The sequence below is a fragment of the Haliotis rufescens genome, unplaced genomic scaffold, assembly GCF_023055435.1.
Source record: "Haliotis rufescens isolate VD_foot unplaced genomic scaffold, xgHalRufe1.0.p SCAF_2, whole genome shotgun sequence".
NCBI classification, from domain to species: domain Eukaryota; kingdom Metazoa; phylum Mollusca; class Gastropoda; order Lepetellida; family Haliotidae; genus Haliotis; species Haliotis rufescens.
In genome coordinates, this window is record NW_025963890.1 from 51,031,842 (window position 1) to 51,057,337 (window position 25,496).

Below are 25,496 nucleotides of genomic sequence, written 5' to 3' on the forward strand. Positions count from 1 at the left end.
TACAACAATTGTATTTATTCCATTCAATTTCAAACACGGTTGGCCAACGGAGGAAGATCAACATCGCTGACTCAGCTGTTTCGGAGAGTTGTTGGGGACGGGCAGGTTGTGTCCGCAGATGTGGATCCTGCAACAGTTGCCAATGTGTGAATGATTGAGTGAGTGAGTTAGGGTAAACCAAAAAGCACTAGTAGGTTGCTAACGAATCAAGGACCGTTGTCGGTTGGAACATGGCAAATGCACAGGGAGATGTTTTGTTTGCTTGTTTGATGTTTAATGCCACACTCAGCAATATTCCAGCTATATGACGGCGGTCTGTAAGTAATCGAGTCTGGACCAGACAATCCATTGATTGACATCATGAGCATCGATCTACGCAATCGTGATACGATGACATGGATTAACCAAGTCAGCGAGTCTGATCCCGTATGTCCCCCCTAATCGACTTTTACGTCAAGCATGGGTTGCTGAAGACTAATTCTACACCGGATCTTCACGGGTCAGCAGGGAGATGAATGTGGCGCTTCTGTTTCGGTAATGCTGCTTTTTGCAGAAGGAGTATCTATATGGCACCGATGACTAAGATATACTCTTAAATCCTTACAAAATGTTAGATTGCAAAATGGTTCTTACGTGCCTTCTAAAAAGTACAAATCATTTGAATTTTCTTTTAAACTTTTCGTATTAGAAGTAGAACAAAACAATTGTGCTCCAGATTTTAAATACATGATCATACACGCACAGGCAGATATTCCCTACCGACTGTATGAATAATTGATGTAACTCATAACATAAGGCTAAAACTGAAAATGTAATTTCCTGTGGTAATGGTATTGGAATCGTAAGCCATATAAACACGGACGGATTCCTTCACCTTTCATGATTTTCAAGGTTTGCGATTTGGAAACCGTATTTTGCCCTAAATAAATTAATATCGCAGTGTTGCATACATATTAGTCTTACAATAAGGATTGTTTTCATGTTTGATATATCCCATGTGTACATGCAAACACGTGAAGATCCGGGGTCGAATTGGTCTTCAGTAGCCTATGCTTGTCGTAGGAGGCGACTAACGAGATAGGGTGGTCGGTGTCGCTGACTTGGTTGATCTATGTCATCAAGTCACAATTGGTGCTCTTGGTGTCAGTCACTGTAATGTCTGGTCCAGACTCGATTATTTACAAACCGCATTCATATAGCTGGGATATTGTTGAGTGCGGCGTTAAACATGAAACAAACTAACACAGAAATGTACGTATAATACTGAGATAGGTTAATGTTACAAATAATACGGGAACCTTTCTCATTAACAAGCTTAACTGTTTACGGGGTTTGCAGCAAACAGATATATCAGCCATACATACTTATTATGCCTGCCTCAAAGAAACGTTTGTCCTAAATCAGTTTTAACCCAAATTTATCGTTTTATCCAACTTACGATTTCGCTTCTTCGCCACTGGCAATGACAGCACCGTCCAGGAAGACATATGGCTCGCGAAGGCCTAACGGATTCCAGTCAAGAGGCTTATACCAATGGGATGAGTGACTCCACCGGAAGGTAATCCGCGATATGTCGCCAAGGTTTGTCTGTGACGTCACAATGAAACTGAAGGTGCGTCCCGGGATCACATCGATGTCACTTGGGAGAACAAAATAGAAAAAATGATGCATAAGTGGAATTTTTTAAATCTTGTTTATATTACTAAAGAAACCAAAACATTCCATTTGGTGAGTAGGTTTCCGTAAATTTGTGGTAGACCTATATGTATTTGATCTGGTTTACAAAGCAAAGCATGAAATGCATTTTTACATTATTGTCTATTTATAATAACCAAAAAAATATATGTTTAATAATACAATTGAAAGTATGTTAAATAGGTCAGGCAGTTGAATCATGCACAAAGTGTTCATGTCCTGCCTGTCATCAATGCTGTTGACGTTGTCGCGGTACATGCATGTGTGCTGTTCCTGGTTTACCTAACGTCAACGCTAAACCAGTTAAAGGTAATCATTGCAAACATGTGTATTGGGGTTGAGGGGTTGAGGGGTTGAGGGGTTGAGGAATAGCCTCGGTCGCCTATAATGCAGAAGATCATTGTTCGATCCAGAACATGAGACCGCCTCCCTGGTCTAGTGAATAGACTTTCTGCCCGGAGAGTGGAAGGTTGGTGGTTCAATCTCCGGCCGCGTCATGCCAAAAGGCGTAAAAAGATGGTACTTGTTGTTATCGGGACTGGCGTTATGTGTGAATGGGATAAAACAATGACTGACTGGCTTGGAGTCAGTCTACTGTGTTCTGAGTAGGATATCCATGTACAACTGTATACTATATGGTGTCTCATGATCAGTGAGCTGGCGTCATGAGTCTGGACTAGTAGAAGCCCCAACATTCGCACGCACGCTCACATACACGTGCATCATCATATAAGTGCAATAATATTGAACGCGGAGTTAAAACCCATTCCGTCAACAAACATGGGCGCAATATGGGAAGACCAGTACATTTCAAAAACCAGAACATACATCAGCTGTTATCCGTAGTGTTGGTTAAAGATATACTTTGCCAGATTTGTCCACACTGCAAATGTGACGTCATTATTTGTTCTCACCATTTGGGAAGAGTGAGTGAGTGAGCATGATTTTACGCCGCTTTTAGCAATATTCCAGCAATATCACGGCTGGGGACACCAGCAATAGGCTTCACACATGGTACCCATGTCGGGAATCGAACCCGGGTCTTCGGCGTGACGAGCGAACGCTTTAACCACTAGGCTACCCGACCGTCCCCATTTAGGAAGAAGCTTGAGAGCAATACTTACATGCAGTAGCCGTTAGTGAACAGCTGTATATAACTTGACACCTTACCTTGGACACGCTATCCCTACACCTACCCGCTGTTCAGCTGAATCTCGCCACTCTGGCCTCCAGTTCCGATAAGCGTTACAAACAGGTTGCCTGTCTCTGTCCGTGCTGCGGCCGGCTTGCCGAAAGACAGTTTCACTTGATAGTGGAAGCCTGAAAGAACATATAGTGCACGGGAATAATGAAGCGGACCTTCAATCCTTACAGGTTAGTGTGTTCTCGACATCAAGACGCAGGCTACAAGAACCACTTGACCATTCGTAACGCAGTACCAGCAATGAAGTACGGAACCTTTCTAAACACAAATGCGCACGAACTTTTGACTAAGGGTTTAGCGATGCTATGAAACTAGTAGAAAACTTGCGAATTACGTTTCCATAATCATAAGAAGACTCTGCTAAAAGCAGAGTTGTATGATTCAAACTACATCATGAGCAAGCCTTATTAATCACCATCAAATGGTGATGGTAAAAGAACAAGAGAACATATGGTACAAGTCGAAATAGGGAGTTTTCGTCATTAATGCGTTAAATTTGAAAACGTCATCACCATTTTCCAAATGCAATGCAGAGCATTCACTGACAGGTCAAATATCAAACAGTCAAATATCATAAAGCAGCGAGCATTCCTTTTCTTTTTCATAATATGGTAGCAATCTTTTTATAAACACATGCTTATGATGTACAGTAAACTACGGTTATAACGAACTAAATAAATATAAGTTCGTTGTAACCGTAGTTCGTTTTAGGCATGCATACAACACCTATGCAGCATATGGCGGGGACCAAAACTTAAGTTCGTAATATCCGTCAGTTCGTTATAAACGTATTTTACTGTTGTCGGAATCGTACTATCGACTGTGCTTTTAGTAGTAATTGCTTATGATTATGGAAATGGTATTGGCACTTTAGTTTAAAATTCACCCCTGTCTGAAGCATACATTTTTTCTGAAGGGTCCATTGGACATACGAGGAAAAATAGCGGTGAAACTAATAAACATGAATCAGTGAAAATCAATGATGACCCCAGGTGTTCGCGAAAAGGGTAAGCATGTCCTGCCTTTCACATAATTTTTATAAAAATATGTTTGTTGCCTGACACCGCAGCGGAATATTCCTGTCATTCCTGTCATGCGACGGCGACATGTACACATCCCAGGCAATCAAGTCATGCACCAGAAAGCCAGTTACATGACAGGTAATGATTGGGTAATTTTGTCCTAAACTAATGCCCTCTTATGTCAGGGCACACAATCTTTTTCATGATAATTTTATCATAATAACTATTTTGTCATTTCGCAGAATGGAGAATAGCTGTATCAGGTATGTTCATTGTGAATTATGAACGATACTGATGATCGTTTCTTGCGTTGGGTTATATGTCAGTATCTGTGTCAGGGGTGTATAATTAGTAGTAAATGAGTGAGTTAAATCATCATCAAACTTTTTATGTCAATCTGAACTACCCAAATGCACCTGTACAATTTATGCGAGGTTTAACACTTCTTAGAGAAGAGAATTTAGGTTTAATAAAGATTTTGCCTGCTCTGTCCAAAGTGAGCCGGGGCTGTTTTAACTGACATCAGTGAAATGGGAAGCTTGATTTAGTTAAATCTACTCACGGCAGAATGGTCCTTCTCCACCTGTCTTGAGGAAGTACTTCACTAAGGTCTGGTGGCCGCTTGGTTTTACACGGTCGGCATGAAAACCCATGGAGCCACACCCCTTCCCGCTACAAGGCATACATCTGCCGTTCTGTAAAGTGCATATACATTGTTATTTGTTTGAATCGTAATTGAATAAAAACTTCAACGACTCCAAAATAGGTTTCCTTTTATTTTCTCCTCCATATGTATTTTCCCGTCATTGGAAATAAAACAATTCCGATGAAAATTAATCCAGAAATGACATTTTTATTGTCCTGGATTTATTGCTTGCCTTTATTCAAAGCGAAGACTGAGCAGTGGTGCATTGAGCGAAAGATAGTTATCTATAAGTTACACTTCCCTTCACATCATGACTAGGCATCTAATGGCAGTTTACCCTGATACCGGCATAATATAAAGCGGACGATCTTCATTTGTCTGTATTGCTACAGAAACCTACAGAGCCATCTTTGACCTGTTTTTCAAAACAAATCTGTATTCAAGTATTTGATTCCCATCATGCTGTCTTTATCATATTACTCTCCAAAAACGCAGGTGATATTCGAAAATGACATATGATAACAGAAATACAAAGAGGCATCGAGTGTTCGCAATGGATGCATCAGAAAAATACATGTAACATGAAAATCAACAGAACAATCACCATGTAGCGTTTTGTTGTCAGAGTGCAAACAACCAGGAAAGACTACGTGGTGCGTAATACAAAAATGAACGTTTGAGATGACTTGATCAATAATGAGCCATTCCCCTACGATTGGTGATTGGCGTGACATGAAAAAACCAGTGACAATTTGAAGGTATCTTATTCACTCTTGCAGCTTCTCTCTCAGTTCGGTTAATGTTGCGTTGGCCTTAGACGTCGGCCTACACGTCTCCCGATGATGATGTGTTCTATGGGGAAAGGTCAGGACTCATGGCTGGCCATTGGGATGCTCTGCTGCTGGGAGTCGTCAGTTACAATATGAGCACTGTAAGTGTAGCGGCCATAAAATTTCCGAGTCCCGTGATGGGATTTGAACCACGGACCTTCTGATCAGAGGTCGGACGCCTTGTCCACATGAGCAAAGAGGTTAACCCCGTCAGCAAGCTGACAAGGTAAGGATGTCATCTGTAGGATGACTCCACGCCTTGCTACATACTCCCACATCAACAGTAGGCACGTCCAGGGCCGCATAGTACTGAGGCTTATTTTGCTCAAATTTAATATGAACGTGCTCAGCCCCACGTTGGGCGCCAATGTAGCGGCCATAAAATTTCCGAGTCCCGTGATGGGATTCGAACCACGGATCTTCTGATCCGAGGTCGGACGCCTTGTCCACATGACCAAAGAGGTTAACCCCGTCAGCAAGCTGACAAGGTAAGGATGTCATCTGTAGGATGACTCCACGCCTGCTACATACTCTAAACACCATTGGTGTCTTGTTAGAATGTGTCGATTTGTTGACTGTTTCTAATCATCCAGACATTAACTTGAACTCTGGTGGCCTGGCACAAGTGAAGAGCGATTTCATTGGCTTATGGGCATCTTAAAGCGTGGATTTTGATTAATCTGTTGTTGACCTAGGGGCCCGATTATTAACATCACCATGTTTCTGCAGAAACCTGTTCCACGTACAACAAATCACGAAATGAGACACATTGATCATATTGCAACTCGCCGAGGTCCGCTTGTTTGAATGCCAATATCCCTTTGGCGTTCATCGCGTTGTAGACGACACATTTCCAATCTGATGACAAATACTGCATTAAAACAAGAGTAGAGAGTTTCGAATTACTGAAGGTAATGAAAATCATCAATACTAATGGTTCAGAGCGATCTGACGACCTTCACCAAAGTGTCAAAATCAAGAATGACGGCCAGCACCATCCTAAACCATCCACGTGCACGGAGATATTTGTTGGGTCCACGCTCATGTGTTTCGGATTTGTTAGGGCGTTATGTTTTGGTTATCTGCATCTTTCTTCTGAAGCATTTCATGATCCCCTACTTTGTTTTCAGAGTATATATCTTCTTTTTGTTCAGTGAAAATGAGTGTCCATCGTATATAGTGGGCGAGAGTGGCAGCGATCTGACCGTTAATGATAAAATAAAGGCACGAATAATCAACTAGACTAGAAACCCATTTCAAGGATAATGGATGGGGCAGTATATGACATATACAGCAGGAAACTTGGTGAGAACAAGAACCTAAGCGTTCCGGTCAATTTTTTGCCTTTGAGATTCAGGAAACATATGGATAGGACCGAGTGGTGCCACAGTTAGGCAATTCGAAACTCCTAGGGTTCTGATTGACATGAAGGATGCGGTGTTATTAACAGGAAATTATCGGATATGTTTGTATAACAGCTGCAAGTGTCATGGGTGACTGTACCTATCTAGTTATCTAGTTGCTTTGACCTTTACGCACTCCTCTGTTTAGAGAACGCCAGGTGCTGGCAATCATACCTAATACACGTGATCTATGGTCTAGTGGATTAAGTAAGGTCTGGGTCAGGATACTGTGTCTGCGGGGGGTGGGGGTGGGGGTGTTGTGGGGGTGGGGGTTGGGGGCTGGGTCCATGTTAAGAACTGTCATGGTATCTCAGTGGGCTATAAAAATGAATATATAAAACCGGCGTATTTCCGGTTTAGTACGCGCAGAAAGATGCCCCACCAACACACACACACGCACGCTCGCTCGCACGCTCGCTCGCTCGCACGCACGCACGCACGCACGCACGCAATAAAACTGCAATTGTCTTGAATGCGATGTTATTCCCCATTTCGGGGGCACAGGTGGCCCAGTCGTCTGAGGCGCCGCGTTTCGCTGTGCAGAGTTGCGTCCCTTGGGCATGCCAAAAACCTATGATTGTGGGTTCGAATCCCGGTTTGTCCCGATTAGGTTTCTTGGTTTGTCAGCACCATACCCGTGCTCGTGGGATTCACCGAAGTGGTAAACGTCAGAGACCTGCATCACTTCGGGCTTTCCTCCCACATTAAGCTGACACGCCGTGATATAACTGTAATACTGTTAAAAGCGGCGTTAAACCCAACTCACTCACTCACTCACTATTCCCCATTTCACCTCCACACCTCACTGGTTGAAATGTTTCACTGACTTAGTCGTCTAAATTTTGTACACATTAACCGTTTGCATTATTCTCTCACGAGAAGGAATACTACAGTTACGATGTGAAGTGAGCTTGCTTGCTTGCCCTTAGTATTGTCTTAATTTGATAATTTCAAAATATTTCGGCTCGCATGAACAAACATTTACACACTTCAGTTAAAATTACAAGGTTAAATAATTATGTACTCTGATTGTACTCGGTGTGTGGGACATCGGACTGCATTTAGTGACATTATGACAATGAACGGCAAGGGAGACTCTAACTAACGTCACGTGTTCGAGATCAGAGTAGCTTCCCTTTCATGAAGGGCAATTACTCTGGCGGGCGGACTGATGGAGTTATTAAAATATAATGTTTATTCCTGACTCAGGATATCTACCATCCCAAGACACAGCATCTATGCAGTGGTGACACATACTTGCTTAATCACTAAGTTGCGTATATGACATGCTTGTGGTCAAAATTTATGTTGTGATATCTTTACCCGAAAGATTTGATTATTTCGGATTGCGATCTGAGTTTTAAGATTTCACAGGGAAGGGAGGTAACTCCGAAGTTTGAACGGCGGTTCGATGGGTCCGTTGTGCCTTGCTGCGGCGAAGTTACCACATTGTAGGCATTTGGGGGTCAGACATTTTGTAAGTATGATTATGTTAAGTGAGCAACATGTTCATCTATTGCCAAATTCAACAATAATGTGCAGTTATATCTAACCATTCTAACATGTCTGAAATGGTTTTTACCTAAGAAGCAGTACACTGTGGGTATAATAATAATAATAATAATAATAATAATAATAATAATAATAATAATAATAATAAAAAAAGTAATTACATTCAAGGTAAAGTTTTCTGTATATTGTTTGTTTAATATGGTTTTTGAATATCTAGACTGAGTGGAAACATTGTATTTGTTTTAGCTTGAACCGACGACTAGATCAACGAATACTATGTACAAAACACTGCGGTGTAAACAAAATGTGAAGATGAAGTAAAAAATCGAGTACAAGAAACAATGCCCTTTTGTTGTGCCCACAACATCATACCAAAACCTTGTGCTGTAAAAAAGACTACAGCTAACAATTCAATCAGTTCTCTCACGTTACAATTGTCATAAGGTAACAATAACACCATACGCGGATCCGTCACCTAACACAGTTGTAAGGGGCAAGGGTAATCCCTGTCGTCTAAAACACCAAAGGTCGCGCCGCGTCTCTCTGTCGAGCGAGGATCGGTTTTCGAATTCGGATTCGCGCCGATTTTGATTCCTGTCCGAATATGTGCCGTCCGCACCAGCGCCACAGACTTGACATAAGATGGTCATAATTACAGTGGGCACAGGTGGCCCAGATGTATAAGGCGCCGCAATCCGCTGTGCAGACGTTTTGAAACTCGGGCACTCCAGAAACCTATGATTGTTGGTTCGAATCCCGGTTCGCCTCTTTTATGTTTCAAGGTTTCTAATTTTTTCGTTGGTTCAGCTAAAGAGGTAAACGTCTGAGACCTGCACTAAGTTCAGGCTTTCCTCTAACATTAACCTGGCACGCCGTGATATAACGAAAATAACTCACTCTTAACAAAAATAAATAAATGGATATTTGTGACGTGCTATATGCCATCCGTTGAATCATGATCAAAGAGCTAACACCAGCATCCCCGGTCACTTGATCAGTTTGCCCAATTTCTCAACTCCCTGGTGTGTCCAAGCTGCCTGCGAGGCGCTAAAGGTTAACATTCAAACTACCCCCGGGTACCCATTTACTGCTGGGTGAACAGAGGCATATTTCAAACAAGTCACTTGACGAAGGAGACACTACATTTGCCACATGTGGTTTAGTGTGGGGCAGGACCGAAGCCCCAGAAACTCTCAGGAGTCAAGCAACCGAACACGGTCACCAACTTACTGGACACGGTCACCCACGTACTTGACACGGTCACCCACGTACTGGACACGGTCACCCACGTACTGGACACGGTCACCCACGTACTGGACACGGTCACCCACGTACTGGACACGGTCACCCACGTACTGGACACGGTCACCCACGTACTAGACACGGTCACCCACGTACTGGACACGGTCACCCACGTACTGGTCATGGTCACCCACGTACTGGTCTTTAATGAAATTCAGGCAGCTAGAAATATATATTTTTAAGTTTGCAATTAGTAGAGACAGCGAGCGCAGGCATTACATAAAACATGCTGATGCAATGACAAGAACTATATACTCACCCATGTAACATTTTGATGGATCAGCTGTGATAAACATACTATTATGCTGAAAATGAATAAGCGTGGAGTACACTACCAGAACATTTTAGCCTGACTTTGTACTACTTACATTGAAATCGTCATAGCTGTTGCATTTAAATCCCTCAAATGGGCACTTGGAGTTGATGGATTCCGTGAATAGCGCGTATGAACGTAGGTGGTTACAAGCCACGAACTGTTTCACACCTGCAAGATGCAAATAACTTCAGGATTATCCATTAGCTCTGGAAAGGTCTTCTGTCTGAAGTGGCAGAAGCAGCTGGAACCGATGATGTCATTTGAAATACGTCCCAAAGGAACTGGGTAGAATGTTAAGCTACACAAATGGTGCTGGTGTAAATATCGCCCAGATGGTCTGCACTCTGTGGTCTTACACACGGTGCTGTCGTTTACTGAAAACGCATTGAAGTAAACGTGGAAAAAATAATCTGGCAGTACATTTGCCATTCGGAATTTGATATTTTTGTTTGAAAATCTATTTGGAAGGTAATATAGCTAGCAAGCCTCTTGATGTGGAAATATACCCTATTGTCACATATCTTCATAACAGAACATTAAAGGCAGGACGGGACAACTTTGGAATGGCATGCAGTCCGACCACACAGAAGGAAGCTAGCTGCAGAAACATTATATATATTACCAGAAGGATCTCAAGGAAATGAATCCGAATAATGTGTGTCCCAGTGTGTTCACATGTTCATAAAGCATGAATTTAACAAGAAACACAATAAAGGTGTAAAATCTGCAAAGAGTATTTTCAGAAACCAGCTGAACCCGAAGCTCAGAAAGTGTATTCGTGAATATGAGGGAACGAGTCACTGTATCAAGATAAGGAAAGGAGGAAATGTATCCGTCAACTGAAGATAAAGCACAGGTTTGTGCAAGTGCGTGGTTGTATACAGATGTGTGGAAGTACGTCACATGGTTGTATACAGTAATGGAAGTACGTCACATGGTTGTATACAGATGTGTGGAAGTACGTCACATGGTTGTATACAAGAGTGTGGTAAGAAGGCAACAGGTTGTATACAAATGTGTGGAAGAAAGTCACATGGTTGTATACAAGAGTGTGGTAAGACGTCACATGGTTGTATACAGATGTGTGGAAGCACGTCACATGGTTGTATACAAGACAGTGGTAAGACGGCACATGGTTATATATAAGAGTGTGGTAAGACGGCACATGGTTGTTATACAAGAGTGTGGTAAGACGGCTCATTGTTGTATACAAGAGTGTGGTAAGACGGCACATGGTTGTATACAGATGTATGGAAGCACGTCACATGGTTGTATACAAGACTGGGGTAAGACGTCACATGGTTTCATACAGATGTGTGGAAGTACGTCACATGGTTGCATACAAGAGTGTGGTAAGACGGCACATGGTTGTATACAGATGTGTGGAAGTACGTCACATGGTTGTATACAAGAGTGTGGTCAGACGGCACATGGTTGTATATAAGAGTGTGGTAAGACGACACATGGTTGTATACAGATATGTGGAAGTACGTCACATGGTTGTATACAAGAGTGTAGTAATACGACACATGGTTGTATATAAGAGTGTGGTAAGACGACACATGGTTTCATACAGATGTGTGGAAGTACGTCACATGGTTGCATACAAGAGTGTGGTAAGACGGCACATGGTTGTATACAGATGTGTGGAAGTACGTCACATGGTTGCATACAAGAGTGTGGTAAGACGGCACATGGTTGTATACAGATGTGTGGAAGTACGTCACATGGTTGCATACAAGAGTGTAGTAAGACGGCACATGGTTGTATACAAGAGTGTGCTAAGACGGCACATGGTTATATATAAGAGTGTGGTAAGACGGCACATGGTTGTATATAAGAGTGTGGTAAGATGGCACATGGTTATATATAAGAGTGTGGTAAGACGGCACATGGTTATATATAACAGTGTGGTAAGACGGCACATGGTTATATATAACAGTGTGGTAAGACGGCACATGGTTATATATAACAGTGTGGTAAGACGGCACATGGTTATATATAACAGTGTGGTAAGAGGGCTCATGGTTGTATACAAGAGTGTGGTAAGACGGCTCATGGTTGTATACATATGTGTGGAAGTACGTCACATGGTTGCATACAAGAGTGTGGTAAGACGGCACATGGTTGTATACAGATGTGTGGAAGTACGTCACATGGTTGCATACAAGAGTGTAGTAAGACGGCACATGGTTGTATACAAGAGTGTGCTAAGACGGCACATGGTTATATATAAGAGTGTGGTAAGACGGCACATGGTTGTATATAAGAGTGTGGTAAGATGGCACATGGTTATATATAAGAGTGTGGTAAGACGGCACATGGTTATATATAACAGTGTGGTAAGACGGCACATGGTTATATATAACAGTGTGGTAAGATGGCACATGGTTATATATAACAGTGTGGTAAGACGGCACATGGTTATATATAACAGTGTGGTAAGAGGGCTCATGGTTGTATACAAGAGTGTGGTAAGACGGCTCATGGTTGTATACATATGTGTGGAAGTACGTCACATGGTTGTATACAAGAGTGTGGTAAGACGGCTCATGGTTGTATACAGATGTGTGGAAGTACGTCACATGGTTGTATACAAGAGTGTGGTCAGACGGCACATGGTTGTATACAGATGTGTGGAAGTACGTCACATGGTTGTATACAAGAGTGTGGTCAGACGGCACATGGTTGTATACAGATGTGTGGAAGTACGTCACATGGTTGTATACAAGAGTGTAGTAAGACGACACATGGTTGTATACAGATGTGTGTGAAGCACGTCACATGGTTGTATACAAGAGTGTAGTAAGACGGCACATGGTTGTTTACAGATGTGTGGAATTACGTCACATGATTGTATACAAGAGTGTAGTAAGACGGCACATGGTTGTATATAAGAGTGTGGTAAGACGACACATGGTTGTATACAAGAGTTTGATAATACATTAGGTGGTTGTACACAAGAGTGTGGTAAAACGTCAAATTGTTGTACAAAAGAGTGGGGTAAGACGGCACATGGTTGTATACAGATGTGTGGAAGTACGTCACATGGTTGTATACAAGAGTGTAGTAAGACGGCATATGGTTGTATACAGATGTGTGGAAGTAAGTCACATGGTTGTTTACAAGAGTGTAGTAAGACGGCACATGGTTGTATATAAGAGTGTGGTAAGACGACACATGGTTGTATACAAGAGTGTAGTAAGACGGCACATGGTTGTATACAAGAGTTTGATAATACATCAGGTGGTTGTACACAAGAGTGTGGTAAAAGGTCAAATTGTTGTACACAAGAGTGGGGTAAGACGGCACATGGTTGTATACAGATGTGTGGAAGTACTTCACATGGTTGTATACAAGAGTGTAGTAAGACGGCACATGGTTGTATACAAGAGTTTGATAATACATCAGGTGGTTGTACACAAGAGTGTGGTAAAAGGTCAAATTGTTGTACACAAGAGTGGGGTAAGACGGCACATGGTTGTATACAGATGTGTGGAAGTACGTCACATGGTTGTATACAAGAGTGTGGTAAGACGGCATATGGTTGTATACAGATGTGTGGAAGTACGTCACATAGTTGTATACAAGAGTGTGGTAAGACGGCACATGGTTGTATACAGATGTGTGGAATTACGTCACATGGTTGTATACAAGAGTGTAGTAAGACGGCACATGGTTGTATATAAGAGTGTGGTAAGACGACACATGGTTGTATACAAGAGTTTGATAATACATCAGGTGGTTGTACACAAGAGTGTGGTAAAAGGTCAAATTGTTGTTCACAAGAGTGGGGTAAGACGGCACATGGTTGTATACAGATGTGTGGAAGTACGTCACATGGTTGTATACAAGAGTGTGGTAAGACGGCACATGGTTGTATACAGATGTGTGGAAGTACGTCACATGGTTGTATACAAGAGTGTAGTAAGACGGCACATGGTTGTATACAAGAGTGTAGTAAGACGGCACATGGTTGTACATGTATACAGATGTGTGGAAGTAAGTCACATGGTTGTTTACAAGAGTGTAGTAAGACGGCACATGGTTGTATACAAGAGTTTGATAATACATCAGGTGGTTGTACACAAGAGTGTGGTAAAAGGTCAAATTGTTGTACACAAGAGTGGGGTAAGACGGCACATGGTTGTATACAGATGTGTGGAAGTACGTCACATGGTTGTATACAAGAGTGTGGTAAGACGGCACATGGTTGTATACAGATGTGTGGAAGTACGTCACATGGTTGTATACAAGAGTGTAGTAAGACGGCACATGGTTGTATACAAGAGTGTGGTAAGACGGCACATGGTTGTATACAGATGTGTGGAAGTAAGTCACATGGTTGTATACAAGAGTGTAGTAAGACGGCACATGGTTGTATACAGATGTGTGGAATTACGTCACATGGTTGTATACAAGAGTGTAGTAAGACGGCACATGGTTGTATACAGATGTGTGGAAGCACGTCACATGGTTGTATACAAGAGTGTAGTAAGACGACACATGGTTGTATATAAGAGTGTGGTAAGACGGCACATGGTTGTATACAAGAGTTTGATAATACATCAGGTGGTTGTACACAAGAGTGTGGTAAAAGGTCAAGTGGTTGTACACAAGAGTGGGGTAAAACGTCAGGTGGTTGTATACATGAGTGGGCTAAACATCAAGTGGTTGTATAGAAGAAAGCGGTAGTACGTCATGTAGCTGTATAAAAGAATGTGATAATATGGCATATACTTGTATACACGAAGTGGTAATACATGTTCGTCATATGATTACATACGGGAGCGTTGTAATGCTCTTTCAGATTGATACAAGGCTGTAGATACATGTTGTTAAATATCACGTTTTATGATTGTTTTACAACATGGGGATACAACATCACTGTGATGTTATATTCAAGGATGTGGTCGCATGCCATATGACCGTATGCATTACAGTATGTTGTATATATGGTCATAGGTTTGTACACGGCGATGAAGCACATACGGCTGTTTCGTACAAGAAAATGTAAAATTTGGCCATACAATTGTCGAAATACTATAGATGAATGTACATCGTGTTGATGATTGCATATGTCATATGGTTATTGGTACCGTGTAATGTCATTGTGTGCATTAGTAATTCTTATAAAAATGTGCATAATTTATATGTTCCAAATATACATCTTAAAACATGATCAAAGATGCTCCAGTATTACTCCGGTCAGTGGATCAGTTGGCACTCGAGTAGTGTGCCATTACGTCATATACAAGAAAAAAGGTTATCTATCATAGGGAATGATACAAGAGGGAAGGTAATATGTCATAGGGTATTATAAATGAATTAAGGTAGAATGTCATAGGGTGATATTCAAGGGAGGTAATATGTCATGGGGTAGTATACAAGAAGAAAGATATGTCATAGGGTAGTATACAAGAATGAAGGTAATATGTCATAGGGTAGTATAGAAGAAGGAAGGTAATATGTCATAGGGTAGTATACAAGAATGAAGGTAATATGTCATAGGGTAGTATAGAAGAAGGAAGGTAATATGTCATAGGGTAGTATACAAGAATGAAGGTAATATGTCATAGGGTAGTATACAAGAAGGAAGGTAATATGTCATAGGGTAGTATACAAGAAGGAAGGTAATATGTTGTAGGGTAGTATACAAGAAGGAAGGTAATGCGTCATAGGGTAGTATAGAAGAAGGAAGGTAATATGTCATAGGGTAGTATACAAGAATTAAGGTAATATGTCATAGGGTAGTATACAAGAAGGAAGGTAATATGTTGTAGGATAGTATTTCTGATGTATGTTACCCCATGTGATATGAAATAAGGATTGAGCGAGTTAAAATTAAAGCCGCATCAGAATTATTTCAGCCATATAGTGATGTACAAAAGAGAAGGTAATATTTCATATGGTAGTATACAAGAAGGATGGTAACATGTCATGGGGTACAGGAAGGAAGGTTACATATCATAGGGTAGTATAAAAGAAGGTAGGTAATATGTCATGGGTAGTATACAAGAAAGAAGGTAATATATTATAGGGTATTATAGAAGAATGAAGGTAGTATGTCATAGGGTATTATAAAAGAAGGAAGGTAATATGTCAGAGGGTATTATAGAAGAATGAAGGTATTATGTTATAGGGTATTATAGAAGAATGAAGTTAAAATATCTAAGGGTACAAAAGGGAAGGTAATATGTCATGGGGTAGAATAAAAGAAGGAAGTAATATGTCATAGGGTAGTATAAAAGAAGGAAGGTAATATGTCATTAGGTACAAGAAAGAAGGTTATATGGCATGGGGTAGTATATAATATGTCAGCTAATAAGAAGGAAGACACTATATCATAGGGTATTATACAAGAAGGGAGGTAGTATGTCATTGGGTACAAGAAAGAAGGTTATATGTCAGGGGTTGGAGTATGGGAACTCAGCGCCGGAGTGAAACCCACCTTCCGCCACTCCACCAATGTTGATTTGAGTGATGGGACCCTTGTCACAGCCTGGTTGCGTCATTCCGCCATTAGGAAAGTAGTCCACGTGTCCACACGCCTGCCGCATCCCATAACCTTCAAGAGAAACACTAATAACTCCCACCAGCTACACAACAGTCTGTATTCACTCACCTTGGCATTTCATTATCCTAAATCGCCGTGGGTAGATCCAAAATTGCTGATGCAACGTTAAGCAATAATCACTCACTCATTCACTATCTCAAAAATTCACATGGGACCATAGAATCATGAGTCGATTAAAGTAATGGCACTTTGAGTCTTTGCCAAGGTGTGTATCAACTTTTATAGACGATCGTCGACAGATTTCACATAAACACATGAGGATGCACCAATTTATAACCAATACCTTTCTGAATAATTATTTACGCTACAGCACAAATTTGATGATAAAATAAACCTACCCATATAGAAAGTGCTAGGGAATGTTACAGCGCAAGACAATATCTCTCACGGTCTTCTGGATTACACTGCAACCAAGGCAGTCAGTGTATCAATATGAAGAAACCAGTCAGTGTGTCAAGATGAGGGAACTATTCAATGTATCAAGATGAGTGAACGAGTCACTGTATCAAGATGAGTGAACGAGTCACTGTATCAAGATGAGGGATCGAGTCACCGTATGAAGATGAGGGAACGAGTCACTGTATCAAGATGAGGGAACTATTCACCGTATCACGATGAGGGAACGAGTCACTGTATCAAGATGAAGGAAGTAGTGAATGTATCAAGATGAGGGAACAAGTCACTGTATCAAGATGAGGGAACAAGTCATTGTATCAAGATGAGGGAACAAGTCAATGTATCAAGATGAGGGAACAAGTCACTGTGTCAAGATAAAGGAACTAGTGAATGTATCAAGATAAGGGATCGAGTCACTCTATCAAGATGAGGGAACAAGTCACTGTATCAAGATGAAGGAACTAGTGAATGTATCAAGATGAAAGAACTAGTGAATGTGTTAAGATGAAGGAACTAGTGAATGTATCAAGATGAGGGAACGAGTCACTGTATCAAGATGAGGGAACAAGTCACTGCATCACGATGAGGGAACAAGTCACTGTATCAAGTTGAGGGAACAAGTCATTGTATCAAGATGAGGGAACAAGTCAATGTATCAAGATGAGGGAGCGAGTCATTGTATGAAGATGAAAGAACCAGTCACCGTATATTGTTTCACTTTGAGCTTTCCGGCCACATCAAACTGACACGCCGTGATATAACTAGAAGATTGTTCAAAGCGGCATTAAACCCAACGTACTCACTACCTGTATTGAGTTGAAAGGTGAAAGGCGACAAGCCAGTCGTGGACATCCGTGTTGTCCCTTACCCAGTTTAAGAATCGATTCGCCGTCAGTGTGTATGATGTCCACAAACAGAGCATCAGTCGGATCGAGCCTCACTTTGATGTCTGTGTTCTGGTAGTACGGATCAGCTGGGTCCAATCCTGTCAACAGAGTGACATCAAAGTTCTTCATGTGAAGAGCACATCAGCTGCTTGGAGACACTAAAAGTTTTAGTTAATTATTAAATATTCTGAATAAAATAACATCAAGAGTTTGATTGACCCCGGAATTTTGGAAAAGACCATGCGGATTTTGACAGATCATGTAAACGTCCCATGGTGACAAAGGAGGAATTGCATGTAAAAGACTTCAAAGTGATTATTTACAAAAGTACAATCACGTGTTGAATAAATCTACCGACCTCCGCCATCACAACAGTGACGTCACAGTCTGACAGAGCATTGCCAGCGGAATCAGATTAACGACTCCTTTCTGCTTGCTGGTTCCCTATGGCCCCCAACTCGTGAAATGTTCCCCATTTTCCCCCGACAACAGGCAGCGTTGTGTGACATCGTCAAGACCGACAGAGACATCGTACCTGTAATTCTGCCCACGTACTGGATTCTCTCCCCTGCATAGCCTGCAACGTGGGCTCCCAGACTGTGACCGAGGATATGGAAGTCTTCAGGTTTTGCTCCTGCCTCAGTCTGCAATGATAAATGACTACTACAGAACTCGATGAAACAAACAACAAACAACGTCCCTGAAAGACCGATTCCTCCCGTCATGTAATCTGTTCTGAACGCTACAATAATACATAACGTTATGGGCCTGTGCATGTACTAAATGTAATCCATGTACATCTAACCCGTGAAGTTCTGGGGTAGAACAGGTCTCCAGCAACCCATGCTTGCCGTAAAAGGCTACTAACGGAATCGGGTGGTCAGGCTCGCTGACTTGGTTGATGCATGCCATCCATCCCAATTACGTGGATCGATGCTCACGATGTCAATCAACGCCGTCATATAGCTGGAATATTGCTGAGTGCGGCGTTAAACAACAAACAAACAAACAAACAAACAAACAAACATGTACATCTCTTTAAAGCCATGCTATAACTATTATGCTAGTGGTATGCTAGTGGTATGTGCTGATATACCATACTATATACTATGCTATAAACTATGCCATATACTATACCATACCATACCATACCATACCATACCATACCATACCATACCATACCATACCATACCATAACTCTAGTGAGGGTATATGTTACAGTATTATATGTACTACAATACTGTAACGCTAGCGAGGTGGTCATATATTGTATGTACGAGTAGACTGTAACGCCAGCGAGCTAAACATATAATATAAGTATATATGTAACTTTCTCCCACATTTTTACCCCGTCATACAGAAACGACAAAGTTCAACAAACACTTAAAACATGAAATAAGTGATTGATGCATTTGTGTAGCCCGTCTCCAAGACCCGAGAGATTAAATTTAGGAAGGAAATAACGTCATGAATTATTTGCAAGTCCAGTTTGCCTCAGCTCTGGGGACATTAAGCATTGTTTTGGGCTTCATTTGTATTATTTTTTTGTATTCTATAGATATATATTTTTTAAATGAGATAACAATTCTTCTGGGCCTAGTATATGGAGTCTGAAGACACATCCTACATAACAACATAACGGTTTGACATGAGACATGCCCATTCTTGTACTTAACACTAAACCCATTATTGGCACAAGCGCATTTATCATTGAAGTAATTGTTTTATTTGACCGTGACCCATTCCTAAAATGCCTTCCAAGCTGCCGGTTTCAGTCAAGGTCTTACATTGAACATAAAGCAGCATCTGGTGGCTCTAAGTTATTGCATTTCCTCCGGCGGACATAGCTTTTTAGACGACTGCTCGTGCCAGGGAATTTGATTTTGTGTAGACGATAACAGAAACGATTTCTATCTTGGATAGATTCTAAAATATTAAAGGAGCCTAAGCCTTAATTACTAAATTTCGTGAGTACATCCATCGATTGAATATTTTTTGTAGTTGCATTAGCCATTTTTTTACACCTGATTACGGGAAACTGCCAGTCTCGTACCATCTCGTGCATGAAACACGGTTAATTGTCTTGAAAAATTGATACATGCTTGGCCCTACTAAAAACATGTTTGACATCGCTCAGCAATTGCTCCATAGTCATAAAAGGGTTTAAAATGCGTCATCGTAGGATTCTGACGTCCAGTAAATATTTTATGACATACGTGATTGCTTTTTAGTGATACTATCTTTGTTGTCGCCAGATTGCAGGTGGATTAAAAATTCCTAATAAAGGTGAAAGATGTTAAGCTGAAATAATTAAAAAACGTCGTGGGATCCATTTTATGGTTTCAACTTCAATTAAGTTATAGTAGGTGGACACTTCTTTGATTTCTGAACGTTATTCCAGGAGAACTAATGCCTGTTCTACAAAAGTCATTAACAGTCATTACATTAAGGAAGATAATTTATGGATGTCAACTTTCTATATTATGAGGAACACAACGTTTCGGAGTACATGCTTATGGGGTTGGTGGTGGTGGTGTGTGGAGGGACATGGTGGGAGAGGGGGGAAGTACTGGTGGTAATGGTGATGTTAAATATCAAAGTCAGTTTGTAAATATAAATAATAAGATCTCGCGAGTGCGAGACTTCATTCCATATGGCGGCGCCCATCGACGGATCGCTGGTGTTTGGGAAGGTGGAGGGGATTTGGAATTTGGAAGATGAAGATAGGCTACGGTTCGGACCTGGACAAAGGAAATATCGGATTAGTAGGGAGTCGGGAAGAGCTGAGATGTTACTAGCAGGAGAGGAATGTTAACTCACTTTGAGGTATGTAATCAGTTGAGCAATGATCGCCCCTACAATCCTGGTGTTGGCTGTGGCCTGGGTGTACGGGGGAGCCGAGCCGCCGCCCCAGTCGATGATGATGACGTTGTAGTCGTTGTTTTTCAGAAACTCGTCCTTCATTGTCTAGATAAAAAGAACAAACTTCACAAAGCCTCTGGTTAGATTTAGATTGGTGGAATCACTCGTCGGTCCCTCATACACCTTTCACCCTTCCTGTGTTTTGCCCCACAACAATATGACACCAATGTGACGACGGCCTGTCAATAAGTACGTATGGGCCAGTAGTTGATCCACGGCGCCGGTACGATGACACTCCCAAAACCAAGCAGCAGAGTCTACCACTGTGCCAGAGAGCAGAATTTGGTAATTGTCCTAACTGAACAAGACTGACCCTCATATCCAAGAATGTATGGAAATAATTAAATTATATGTACATGATTGTGTCATACTGCAACTACGCATACACCATTTACACACAAAAAAACACACACACACAAAAAAACAACACACAAAACCCCCCCAAAAAACAACAAAAAAAACCAAAAAAACCAAACAACAAAACACACATCTGAGGCGTAACCACCGCATGGGTTATCTGTCACATTTCAGGCAACGCTCCGTGGCAAGGTAATCTTATGCTTCACTGTTTTTCTGTCTATCCAGCCTGTCATTTACACAGAGCCGATGTAAATGTTCTGCATTGACTTTCTTACGTGAAGCCATGGTTCCTTCCCCGTATCGATAAACCCGTGTGTGATCATCTTGGTAGGTTTCCCGGGGTCGAAGTGTGACGACGACACCGAGTGAGCACTGCCGGCAGACAGGTACTGGGCCTTCACAGGGTTCAGCTTGGTGTACAGAAGGAACTGGACGTGGATATGCAGAGGGGACTGTGGGAGGAAGTTGAGGGGTCGGTACAGGCTGAAGAATGGCGGGGCGGTGTCGAAACATCCCAGACCATCATAGCATACATTAGACCCTGAAACAATTGTGGTATCGATTATGGTTCCGTTCGTGATGTAAGTCTTATATATGGTGCTTGTTTGTTTATTATTTGTTTGTGTGTTGTTTAACGCCACACTCAGTAATATTCCAGCTATGGGGCGCCGGTGTGTCAATAATAGAGTTGGACCAGACAATCCAGTGATTGACATCACGAGCATCAATCCACGCAATTTTGATACGATGACATGCATCAACCAAGTCAGCGAGTCTGACCACCTGATCCCGTTAGTCGCCCCTTGGGACAAGCATAGTCGCCTATTACGGCAAGCATGGGTTGCTGAAGACCTATTCTGCCCCGGATCTCAGGTATAGACGGAGCACATGTGTCACGAAGAAATATGTATGTGCGTTGATGTCAATCTTAAGGAAGACGAATAGAGTGCTACTGAAGTGTGACACACTGACCTCTTAGTGACTTGCCGGTCGGCTACTCACTGATAAACTGGCCAGTAGGTTTGGTACTGACTGATACGCTAGTCACTGACAAACATACTGGTAGGTTTGTCACTGACAAACATTTTCCTAGGCTGGTCATTGACAAACATATTCGCAGACTGGCCATTGACAAACATATTCATAGGCTAGTCAGTGACAAACATTCTTTTCGGCTAGTCACTGACAAACATACTAGTAGGCTGGTCACTGACAAACATACTAGTAGGCTAGTCACTGACAAACATACTGGTAGGCTGGTCACTGACAAAGATACTGTCAGGCTATTCGCAGACACGCATATCGACGGGTAAGTCACTGGAAAACATATTGATATTCATCGACCAACTGACTGGTAGGCTAGTTACTGACAAAAACTCTAGTAGGCTAGTTACTGACCAGCTGACTGGTAGACTAGTCATTGCCCAACTTACCGGTAGGTGACAAAGCACCTGGCTAGCAGGCTAGTCACGGAACAACTTACTGGTAGGCTAGTCATTGCCCAATTGGTCGGTAGGTGACAAAGCAATCGACTAGCAGGCTAGTCACGGAACAACTTACTGGTAGACTAGTTATTGCCAAACTTACCGGAGGTGACAAAGCACCTGGCTAGCAGGCTAGTCACGGAACAACTTACTGGTAGACTAGTCATTGCCCAACTTACCGGAGGTGACAAAGCACCTGGCTAGCAGGCTAGTCACGGAACAACTTACTGGTAGGCTGGGCATTGCCCACTGACAGGTAGACTAGTCACTACCGAATTGTATTACTCTCAGTACTTAAACGATTAATCTGTTGGCATTTCTTTGGATTTATATTTCTTCAAGATTTGACGAGCGAATGACTAAGGATCATAATACACGCCATGGTCAGTAATTAACGAAGTGATCGTACTCTTTCAGATGGTTTCGACGTGAGATACATTATAATCAGCTCTAACGAATCTGTCAATCAGTATGATGCTCCTGACATGTGTTATTAACACCAACAGTAAAGTTAATCAAAAGCACATGGGATACAGCCAAGTTCGTAATATCCTATAATGTGTTATATTTTGAGTTATAACATTCACACAGTACTTTAAATTTGTGTCATTTTCTTTTGCGTTTCTATCCAAGGTCACATATCACTATATTTTACACATGTGGTGTACATGTATTCATCTCTGAACACATTGTATATGTGCCATATACAATCTTGTTGAGATGGATTCGTCTCATCCATCTCAGGACACTTAAGTTGCATCTGCACATGTCTCTCACACCGACGTCTACAGCTGGTGAGTTGGCTTCATATTATGTCGCGCCAGCTGGACCAAGAATGGCATCTTCCGAGACAAGGGAGTTAATCGACTTTAAGAGTCCAGTTTTCTCCTATGATATTCTGCCTCTCACATCACTTTCATTTGCCGAACAAAATGGCGGCGGCCAGTGCATCAAATCACTTAAGCATCTTGATTAAAAACATGAAAAGATTTGGAAAATATCTGTCAACGCCCAGTTGACGATACACATGCCTTGCAAATCCTGCAATCAAACGAATTCGACACGGCAGTTGCCATGTCGTTCATGAACCGGATGTTGATTTCGTTACGGGATTTTGATTGGACTATGCATAGACTCGTTAGTCAAGCCAAAATATAGAGTCATAATTCCGGCCTATTTCGGCCATGGTGGAAACTGGACTTTCAAAGTCAGTTAACTCCCATGCCTTGGAAAGATTGTAGAAGGGAAGCCCACAGCTACTCAGACGTTTACCACTTACACGTTAGACCAAAAAGAGCATGGATGGGGTGCATCAAACCATGAATAATAATTCGAAATCTGATCATAGACTGGATGCAACTTTGTATAGCGAATTGGGGCGCCTTAGGCTACTGGCATACCTGTGCCCCCGACAATCTACACGTTCATTGCTGTGTAACCAACCATGATAGAATGTTGTTTCATGCCATTGGCAGCAATATTCCAGCTACACCACTGCAGGTAGTAAATAACCCCCCTGGACAGGCAAGCAGTGTTTGGCAGTGGTAAGGAATGATCAACACCGTCGGGATACCGTGTCAGGAAGGTCACATATCCAATCACCTAAGTCGACTCTTACGACAAGCATAGGATCTTGGGACCTTTGCGGATTTTCCCAGGGGTATTGTTCATGACAAGAGGGACTCTCCTCTTCCAGCGGTGGAGAACCTCGCCAGCATTCTACACAGAGACTCCAACATGCGGATCAGACGCGCCTTGTAATATGGAATTATCAATACGGTAATGTTTCCATATTGTGTTCTTCCATAAAACACGACCTATAATTTGACAGTAATGACACTCAACATGTAATTTCGCTATTTTGTATTCGGTTCCTCATATGACATTGTTATTGGCCTTTTCCACTAAATTGCTGTACTCAGTTGGATTTAATTAGCGCCGGTCGCCGTAACGCCAATAAATATCGATAATCACCCTCTGAGTGGTCTTTAGCCTGGCGTTTGTGCAAGCGAGACCTGATTAAACAAACCCCAAATCTTCCCTCCGTGAACCGGCTGTTCTATTAGTCAGCGGAACGACGTGCTTGTGGCAAAATAAACACTAAGAATGGATGGGTTAACGATGTTTCTCAGGAAAAGTATTTCAAAGCTTTCTTAATGGGGAGAAGGTGTAAAAACTGTCAATTCCCTTTGGAGTGAAACCTTTCAGTGTTTTAACAACAGACCGAAGAGAAAGCGTTTTTCGTTGATATGTGAAAATAACCAGATGTAGGAATTCGAATGCAGATGATCACTCGTCAGATAGAGAGCTAATAAATATCGAAAACGAAATACGACTCGGCAATATGGATTTTGTTTGCTGTAACAAAAGGCATGTTTAATACAAGGATTTCTTCATTGGCATTTGAATTTAATAAAAGAAATGATCTTTAAAATCAAATAATATTTTGAAGGATTAATATGTTTCCCAGCAGGCTCCCAAACAAGTAGATCGAAATTTGAAATTTCATGTTGTAATGACGAAATAGTCCCTTTGACAATACGGGCCCGTTATGCAAGAAAGAACATAAAATATTTGTGATTGTGAAATTGTAAAATGTTTTCAGTGAATCGCATATCAAGCAGCTCGGGTATGTAACAAAAACTGCTTTGCTATCCAGTATTCACAACATATGCGACATATTATAAATGCATCACTCTTTCAAATGCCTCTAAAGGTTGACCTTAAACACAGAAACGACATCGCAGGTCGTAGAACTGTTTTAGAGGCTGTACGGCACTTACGCTTCTGGGACTCTGCAGCTGTGGGCGTGGCTACCGCCAACAGAGCCCACTGGACCAGCACGTGCAACATGGGTGACAGACCAGAGTTAGCTGGGTGTAAGAAAGAGTAACAGAATTCGGGAGCGGCTGATAAGACTCACGGTCGCGACCACGTTGA

The 25,496-nt window shown here is 41.8% G+C and overlaps 1 protein-coding gene across 1 annotated transcript; it reads right to left on the bottom strand.

The window, feature by feature from the left end:
• On the bottom strand, positions 1-25,496 carry LOC124114345 (pancreatic triacylglycerol lipase-like). Its single transcript, XM_046474857.2, has 11 exons — positions 25,340-25,496; positions 21,348-21,613; positions 20,611-20,757; positions 18,326-18,434; positions 17,772-17,888; positions 16,382-16,498; positions 9,983-10,098; positions 4,484-4,616; positions 2,892-3,015; positions 1,439-1,639; positions 1-127 (listed from the first exon to the last, which is right to left on the bottom strand). The coding sequence occupies exons 1-11, from the start codon at positions 25,407-25,409 to the stop codon at positions 58-60; spliced, it is 1,470 nt and encodes a 489-aa protein (XP_046330813.2). The 5' UTR covers positions 25,410-25,496; the 3' UTR covers positions 1-57.